This window comes from Eleutherodactylus coqui, chromosome 3, assembly GCF_035609145.1.
Source record: "Eleutherodactylus coqui strain aEleCoq1 chromosome 3, aEleCoq1.hap1, whole genome shotgun sequence".
Lineage (NCBI taxonomy): Eukaryota > Metazoa > Chordata > Amphibia > Anura > Eleutherodactylidae > Eleutherodactylus > Eleutherodactylus coqui.
In genome coordinates this window covers 220,354,473-220,363,418 of record NC_089839.1, presented here as the reverse complement: position 1 = coordinate 220,363,418, position 8,946 = coordinate 220,354,473, and the positions used below count along the sequence as shown (strand labels likewise).

The following is an 8,946-nucleotide window of genomic DNA, read 5'->3' as shown; positions in this document are numbered from 1 at the left end:
ATGGAGGAAGTGCTGGAGACCACAGGAGGGAATGTCTACGGGAAGTCCACAGTGCAGAAGTCGGTTACAGGGCACAAGGCACAGCACTGGAGGGCTGAGTGACACAGGCTGGAGGGGAGATAATGCCAACCTATTCTCCAGGCCAGCCAATAAAATTCTGGGCGTCGCTTGGGTGCAATTATCTTGTTTCCACCCATTCTTCATGGTGGTGATAAGATACAATAATACCCATATTAAAGACATGAAAACTATGAAGGAACACACATGGAATTAAGTAGTAAACAAAAAAGGTTTAAACTAAAATATGTTTTATATTTTAGGTTCTTCACTGTAGCCCCTTTTGCTTCCATAACAGCTTTGTCAACCTTTGGCATTCTCTCAATCATCTTCATTAGGTAATCACTCAGAATTGATTTCCAGCAGTCTTGAATGAGTTCCCAGGGTAGCTAAGCACTTGGGGGCTGATTTTCCTTCACTCTCAGAAAAACCCACCCCAAACCATCTTAATTGGGTTTAGGTCGGTTGATTGTCATCTGACGCAGCACCCCATCACTGTACTTCTTGGTGAAAAAGCCCTTACATAGACTGGAGATGTGTGGGGTCATTGTCCTGTTGAAGAACAAATGATCGTCTCACTAAAGACCTCTTGGTCATGTCTTTAAGACTGACTGTCTTAATGACATGATGAAGAGTTAGCTCTGCTGCAGAGCAGAAGTTTATTAGATTTATCCGCCTCAAAAACCACAAATAACCAGCATCTCACATTAGATTCCACATAAATGCTTCACAAAGATTAAGTAGCAGACACATCTCAACATCAACTTTCAGAGGAGACAGCAAGAATCAAGCCTTTATGGTCGAATTGCCACAAAGAAGCTGCAACTGTTAGGTGGAAGAATGTATCAAGTGGGGTGCCACAAGGCTCTGTCCTAGGCCCAGTGTTGTTCAACATTTTTATCAATGATCTGGAGAAGGGAATTGATGGGAAACTGATAAAGTTTGCCAACGACACAAAGCTAGGAGGGATAGCTAACACTAGGGAAGAGAGAGAGAATATTCAAAAAGTTCTAGAAAAAACTTGAACAGTGGGCGGTGACTAACAGAATGGTATTTAACAAGTCCTACATCTGGGCAAGAAAAATCAAAAAGCACATACAGAATGGGAGGAATTGGGCTAAACAGCAGCAAATGTGAAAAAGACTTGGGTATACTGATAGATCATAGATTAAACATGAGTCAACAATGTGATGCAGCAGCCAAAAGGCAAATACAATTCTGGGATGTATTAAGAGAAGCATAAAGTCTAGATGATGTGAGGTAAATATCCCCTCTACTCTTCTTCAGTCAGACCACATCTGGAATACTGTGTCCAGTTCTGGGCACCCCACTTTAAAAAAGACATAGACAAACTGGAGCAAGTTCAGAGAAGAGTTACCAAGATGGTGAGCGGTCTGTAAATCATGTCCTATGAAGAACGGTTAAAGGATCTGGGAATGTTTAGCTTGCAAAAAGGTTGAGAGGAGACTTAATAACTTTCTACAGATATCTGTAGGGCTGTGACAATGCAGAGGGATCAGCCCTATTCTTATTTGCTCAAGGAAAGACTAAAAGCAATGGGTTGAAACTGAAAGGGAGGAGATACAAATTAGATATTAGAAAAAACTTTCTGACAGTGAGGGTGATCAATGAGTGGAACAGGTTGCCATGGGAGATGGTGAGTTCTCCTTCAATGGAAGTGATCAAACAAAGGCTGGACAAATATCTGTCTGGGCAGGGGGTTGGACCCGATTACCTTGGAGGTCCCTTACAACTCTACCATTCTATGCTTCTATGATATTAATAAGGAACATCAACAAGAAGAATAGAATTGCTTTGGCCAAGAAACAAAAGAAATGGACAAAGAATGTGGGTGGATGGCTTCTACGTGTGTAGTTTCCACCATAAAGCATGGAGGAGGAGGTAGGAGGACTTTGTTGGTGATACTGTTGGTAGGCACACGTAACCTGCAAGGTTACTGCAGCATTCTGAAGCAACTTGCCATCTCATCTGGTTATGGCGACCATCATTTATTTTTCAAGGTTCACACTGGTAACCTAGCTCAATTAGGTGTTCTATTTGTTATATATATACAAATCTGGTGTCATTTGTTATCTACATGAGTGTTTCTGCCATTTTACCTGATGTTATATTATTGATGCTCCTAATAAAGATATATTGTTATTTCTATAAATTCTTGCTCTGAGAATATTTGTTAGTGGGTGTTTCTACCCTATTTAGCATGAAAACTGGCCAGACTGTTGTACAGAATGAACATCTATTACACCTGTAATGTAAAAAAGTTGCATATTTTTTGATGAAATCACTTTTTATTCAAGATTGATCATTATTAAACAATACAGACAAACAAAGTCTTGCATATCCATATTCATACATCAATATAAACAAAATTCTACATTTTCAAATATCAAAATTTCAAAGCATTTTGGTTTTAAAAATGATTTCTAACATAATTGTGATAGCTTGTTTAACTACAGTCCTATAATGTTCATAAGAGATTTTCATGTCTGAGAAAAGATTACTAGCAGGATTTAAAGATACTATTTTCTTCTCCGCCCATGTAATTCCGCAAGTCAGTCTTAACTTGCCTGCTTGACTTAACTTCCTCCATACCGCTCCACAACATGCAGCCCAAGGATGGACGCAGCGGAGCTAGGGAGATTACAAAAGTGTGGCATCACCTGACAAACAGAGAATGAAAAGAAAAACTATGGAAGTACGAATGAGAGAGGGAGGGGGTTGGGGGAGAGAAAAGGGGAAAGGGATTGGGGGAGAGAAAAGGGTAGGGGGAGGGTCCAGAACAAAGACATCTTTTATGTAAGAGATTGTGTGTAGTGGGTTCGCAAAGAAATACCAACAACATTATCCTATTTATCGCAGAATCATCTTAAAGTAGAGCCTCATAAAGTGCGTGAAACACATTTTGCTGGTAATCCCTTGTATTTTAGGGATTATGTCTTGAGTATTGTTTCCAGGGTGACCATATTTCGGGAAATGTTGAATGTGATAAATTTGTCCAACTTAGTAATTCTTTGAAGACACAAATTTGATTTTTCTTTTCTTTCCACATAACTACTGATGGAGGGATTGTTATTCCCCAAAGGAGGGGTATCAATGCTTTCGTTGCTGCAATTAAATATGAGGCTAGCCTATGTTTTAGAGGGTTAAAAGATGCATGGGATATGCTAAGGATGATTTGGTCAGGAGAGAGCTGTATATTTTTTTAAGTATTGTTCCCATTTCACTCGCAACCTCTGTCCAGAATTTTTGAATCCTAGGGCGGTTCCACCAGATATGTAGGTATCATCCTGTATGCTCTTGCCATCTCCAACATCTGTCTGTCTCCGAGAGTTTATATGCATATAACCAGTGTTTTGTACCATCTAGTTAATAATTTGTAATGGTTCTACTGCAGACGGACACATTGGGAAATTCCATATGGAATTTTAAATATGAAGAGATAAAAGTTGGTCTACCTGTGGCACGAGAGGAAGTGAAATTTTTTGTTAAATGTGAGATCTTTCTGGAGTTTTTATTCTAGTTGCTAACTAATTTTTTAAAATCTGTTAGTGGTGTCGAGGATAAATGTTGAGCTTTAAAATTTGTTATAACAGCAGAGAGATGTGCAAGGTGAAGACCATTAATCTTCCTGAGAGGCAAAAGTGTATTTACTATGGTTAGGGGATCCTCATGTATTATCCCTTGAATATCCTTGATTGTCAGGTCTTCAAAGATATTCCAGATTTTGTCTGGTGTTGAGGAAGTGGATTGCTTATGCAGCGAACAAGGTATGAGGCACACCACTGAGGAGATGGCAGGGTAAATGTTAGGGACGTCACTGTAGCACTACCAACTCCTACCCGGAGGGACGCATGTGACACTTGGCCAAGGTGCTGATGGGCCTCTCCAGGCAATGCTAGGGCAGTTGTTACCTGAATAAATAGTGTAGTGGACTGGAAGAACTCTTTTACGGGTGACGCCACCGTTCCTTGCTCCATAGGATATCCGATGGGAAAATAAAAGAGTCCACACATGGTTAATTTGATAAACTCAGTTGCTGGGAATGGTCAACAACTGGAACTTTACTTGTGGAGAAATATCTTGAGATAAAAGGGAGGAAAACACAGGATGACACCAGGCCTACAGTGGAGTTATCTATATGACTCAGCTCCTGGAGACACACACTCCAGAGGAGGACAAGAAAACTCCACTGTCACTCACTTTCTGATGGTTCCTGAACTCTGCACAGCGGATTCCTTTCTCTTTCTTTCTTTCTCTCTTAGTGTAGGGGTCCTGGCAATGAATCTCCAGGATACCACTCTTTTGCTTCCATTCTTCACCACATAAGGGGTTGAAGGTACCCCCATGTGACTGGCACTCACTCTCTGACTGACTGGAATGGAACTCTCTCTCTTGCACCTTCCACTAACATATATCTTGCATACTCACGTGACAACACAAATTGTTACATTTTCCAGACATTTACAGACATTAACATGCTCCTATCCCTCTCTCCCTCCCTTTCTCTCAATTACTGACCATGGCATCTCTGTGGCTGTACAGAAAATCGTTTTACAAAAAATACATTTTTTGCCCCCTTGCACAATGCTTTAAATATTGAAAAAATAAACTATACATAAGTGGTATTGCCATATTTTTACTATCCTGTACTATAAAATGTTATTTATCCACTATGGTAAATTTTTTGAAAAAATGAAAAAAGATACAGGAAATCTTTTCTGCTCTGGGAGGGCTTTCCAATTTTAATGTGATTGGTAGAAGGTTAAAAAATAGAATCTTACACTATAAACAATCATGAAAATAAGTGTTCTGAGACCCTATTACATTATTATGGATATGCAGAGCAGGGGTTTGGGGATTCTGTGGCTTCTGCTCCTGGGGAAACTGATGAGTTATAAAATAAAGGATTCCCATATCTGTTAGTATCAACAGTTTTATATCCAAGTCAGGCTATTCACCTGTTGTGTTCATATATTCCACCAAATCCTCCTGATGTTTTATTGTTGCCAGCAATTTTATTCATTTAGAAAACTTTGGGAAGAATCACACCGTAATGCTGAGAAACCAAACAACGATCACCAGTGTTCTTCTCATGAGTCTATCGGATAATCAGAAGATCATTTATGTCCTCTTCACCATCTTCCTCCTCATCTATGTGATGACTTTCCTGACAAACTTTCTTATCATTCTTCTAGTTCTTACTTGCGCTCACCTACATATACCCATGTACTTCTTTCTCGGGAACTTGGCATTCTTGGACATGTCCTACTCATCAGTTACTGCCCCGAGGATGCTCTTTAACTTCATTACCCAGGACTGGTCCATCTCCCTCCCTAACTGCATAACGCAAATGTTCTTTGTCATCTATTTTGGGAGTTCTGAGGTTTTTTTATTGTCTTCCATGTCTTACGACCGGTACGTAGCCATCTGCTGTCCTCTTCACTACTCTCAGGTCATGTCTTGGGGTAGGTGCATTCAGTTAGTATCCTTGGTTTGGTCTTTTGCTCTTCTTATCCCCATGATTAATACCTTATGTTTAAGAAGGTTGACATTCTGTGGTCCCAACTTTATCCATAATTTCTTTTGTGATCTGCCCCACTTGTTCCAGATCTCCTGTACTGATACTTCCATCAATGTTCTAGTCTTGATAATCGTAGGAGGTGTTTTCAGCACTGGAGCCTTTGTTACCACATTTTACTCATATTTCAGGATCTTTAGCACAGTGCTCAAAATCCGCACCAGCAATGGAAGACTTAAAGCTTTCTCCACCTGTACGTCTCATCTGACTGTGGTTTTAATATTTTATGTTTCAATAACCTTTACATATTTTGTTCCTAACACAAGTAATCTTCTTACATTGAACCAAGTGGTCACTGTGATCTATGCACTAATTACCCCATTACTCAATCCTTTAATCTACAGCCTGAGGAGCAAAGACCTGAAGTCTGCATTGAAGAAAGCTATACATATACACGTGATGATGCCAGATGGCAGTAGAAGAGGATTTACATGATTTCAGGTGTGGATTTATTCTAGACTTGCTATATAGACAAGACAATCTTGTAGCAGCATTTCCTAAATTCAAATTCAAAACTAAGACCATTGGGTACAGCATAGGTTTCTTTTAGGGTCTATGCACCATAAGTCCAGCTTGATCACGTTTTTGGAAACACATCAACAGGGAGTTTCAGTTTCATGAACGGTCGGCATTGTCAGCCTTGCTCACCCTCTCTATGGGCACATTGTTAGCAATGGAAGAGTCACAATGTTCCAAACTACCTAGGATTGCAGTGTTCTCTGCCCCATTAAGAAGCTCAGTGGAGGCAGCTGAGATGACTGGGAAACCAGGGAAAACCCTGGACTACAGTAGGAGAGGGTGTGATAAGTCTCACCCTCATCCTACCCATCACTACAATAAAAATCCAGTCCATAACACACTTAAATAAAGGCTCATAAAACTAGGTTTTCTGAACAAAACCATCTTTCTAGACTTTGCATTTCACCAAGCTTAAACACCTGGGTGAAATATACACCCCTCAAGCACTTTCCCTGTTGCAGGTTCACAACATTCATTCATTGTCAAAACCAATTCCTTCCCTAGAAGCAGTAGTTGGAATGGAGTGAAACTTTCTATGTGAGATTAAAATGCTCATATAAGAAAGTGATTACAATAATAGAGTAAAAGGATAAGTTATTGCACAAAACTGACCTCTTGAAGGTATGCTCTTGTACCCCGATGTACCGCCTCTAGCATGGATACAAGATGTGATATGGGTGGGCATGGAGACTCTAGTACCCTGTTGGTATCTAGCTTGGATACAAGATGTCGTAGGGGCAGGCATGGCGTCTCTAGTACCCTGTTGGCCTCTAGGTTGGATACAAGATGTCATAGGGGCAGGCATGCAGGCTCTCGTACCCTGTTGGCCTCTAGGTTAGATACAAGATGTGATAGGGGCAGGCATGGAGGCTCTAGTACCCTGTTGGTATCTAGCTTGGATACAAGGAGTCATACAAGTTCTGTATAGTATCTGTGGCATTTCACTTCACATTTGCTGTAACTGATCCTCTAAATCGAGCAAACTCATAGGCTGTTGAAATTGGCTTCCCAGATGGTCCATACATGTTCTATTCGTGATAAATCAGGTAACCGGGCAGAGCATAGATCTGTGACAAAGTTGTAGAGACATTCCTGTGTCCCCCTTGTGTGTGCGGCTGAGTATTATCCTGCTGGGAAATACCTCTTGGAAGCCGCTATGAGAGGAACACATGTGGCTGCAGGATGCCCTGAACATATCACTGAGCTGCCATTGTCCCTCGTACCTCTACTAGGGGTGACCGACTGTCGTATGCGATGCCCCCAGACCATCACACTAGCAGGGGGCAGTGTGCCGCTCCACAGCAAAGGCAGGATTGAGGCATATATTCTTACAAAGTACGTGTGGAAAAAAATGCTTTATTCTTCAAAACAGTGGGCATCAGGCTTTACAGAAGACGCATTTCCACCAGCACGCCAGTCTTGATCACATCTAACAAACCATTGCTTGAACTAACATTTAAAAGTTCTACTAAAACCAGCTGATGGCCTTCATTTACTATACGTTCTAAAGATCCTCCCTTTTTCTAACAGACTCTATAAGTGCTGGAGAAAATCTACAGCTCCTACACAATTCACCCATAAGGGCGCCCACCCACTGGCGTTTGCGTTTTCCGCGGTAAAAAAACGCCAGTGGGTGGGCGCCCTAAATCTGTCTTCTCCAATAGTTTACTTAGCCATAAATGACATTTTTCTCTCTCATATAAATTATGGCTTGCAAAAAATGTAGAACAAATTGCATAGCAGACAAATATACCCTATATTCCCCAAAATAAGACCTACCAAAAAATAAGCCCTGGCCAGATTTTTGGGGAGGCTTGAAACATAAGCCCTACCCTGAAAATAAGCCCTAGCTATCCTAGGCCTGGTCCTCTTCATAGCTCCAGTGTTCGCGCTTCCCGCAGTCCTCGGCGCTCATACATCACTTCCTGGTTATGAGATTCATAAATCCCGCCTCTAGGAAGAGATGGCTGGGATTGGTTCATCGACTGCTGCTTAGCCAATCAATAGAACGCTGGATAAACCAATGCGATGGCTGTGATTGGTTCATCCAGCGTTGCATTGACTGGCTCTTTGATTACTGCTGAGCCAATCAACAGTCATATCATTGTGCAGGTGGGATTTATGAATCCCATAACCAAAAAGTGATGTTGTACGAGCACCAAGAACTACAGGAAGCGCACACTAGAGCTATGAAGAGGAGCGGGAGGGACCTAGATCGGGCCTGCTAGGTAAGTATTATAAGACATCCCCAGAAAATAAGACCTAGTGCCTATTTTGGGGCAAAAATTAATATAAGACAGGGTCTTATTTTGGGGGAAACATGGTAAATATAAAACAAATGCTTCAGATCATAATTAAATTGCAGTTAGACATTGGTGCTTTGTGTAGTTGGTATACTATTCTTTGATGCTTAAACAGAAAAATCAGATCACCTGCAAAAACCGCATTCAAACCGCATCTACCATCCAAAAATAGATTATCGTTCACCCAAACGTGTGCTCCTTATTCATGCATAGACCGGTTTGTATGTGTGACAGATGTTATATGCTATAACGTGATATATGAAGTGGAAGTGGCAGAGTTTGGCTTATCTGCAAGACCACATTTAAACCACATCTGGGATCCGAATTTCCAGTTGCAAGACCATGTGACCCGACATATATATCAATATTAAAAATAATCACCACACTATACCGCTGCAACTAAATGTAACAGTAATGTATGAGATTCTTTAGTATACAAGCATTAGATCTGGTTTTGGATTTAACCCT

General features: G+C 40.9%; 1 protein-coding gene across 1 annotated transcript; it reads left to right on the top strand.

Annotated features, from left to right (window-relative positions):
- LOC136620254 (olfactory receptor 5J3-like) lies at window positions 1-6,091 on the top strand. The gene is made up of 4 exons (XM_066594959.1): window positions 1-98; window positions 321-395; window positions 3,781-3,845; window positions 5,106-6,091. Exons 1-4 carry the CDS (start codon window positions 1-3, stop codon window positions 6,089-6,091), a joined length of 1,224 nt encoding a protein of 407 aa, XP_066451056.1.
- The last annotated feature ends 2,855 nt before the right edge of the window (window positions 6,092-8,946 follow it).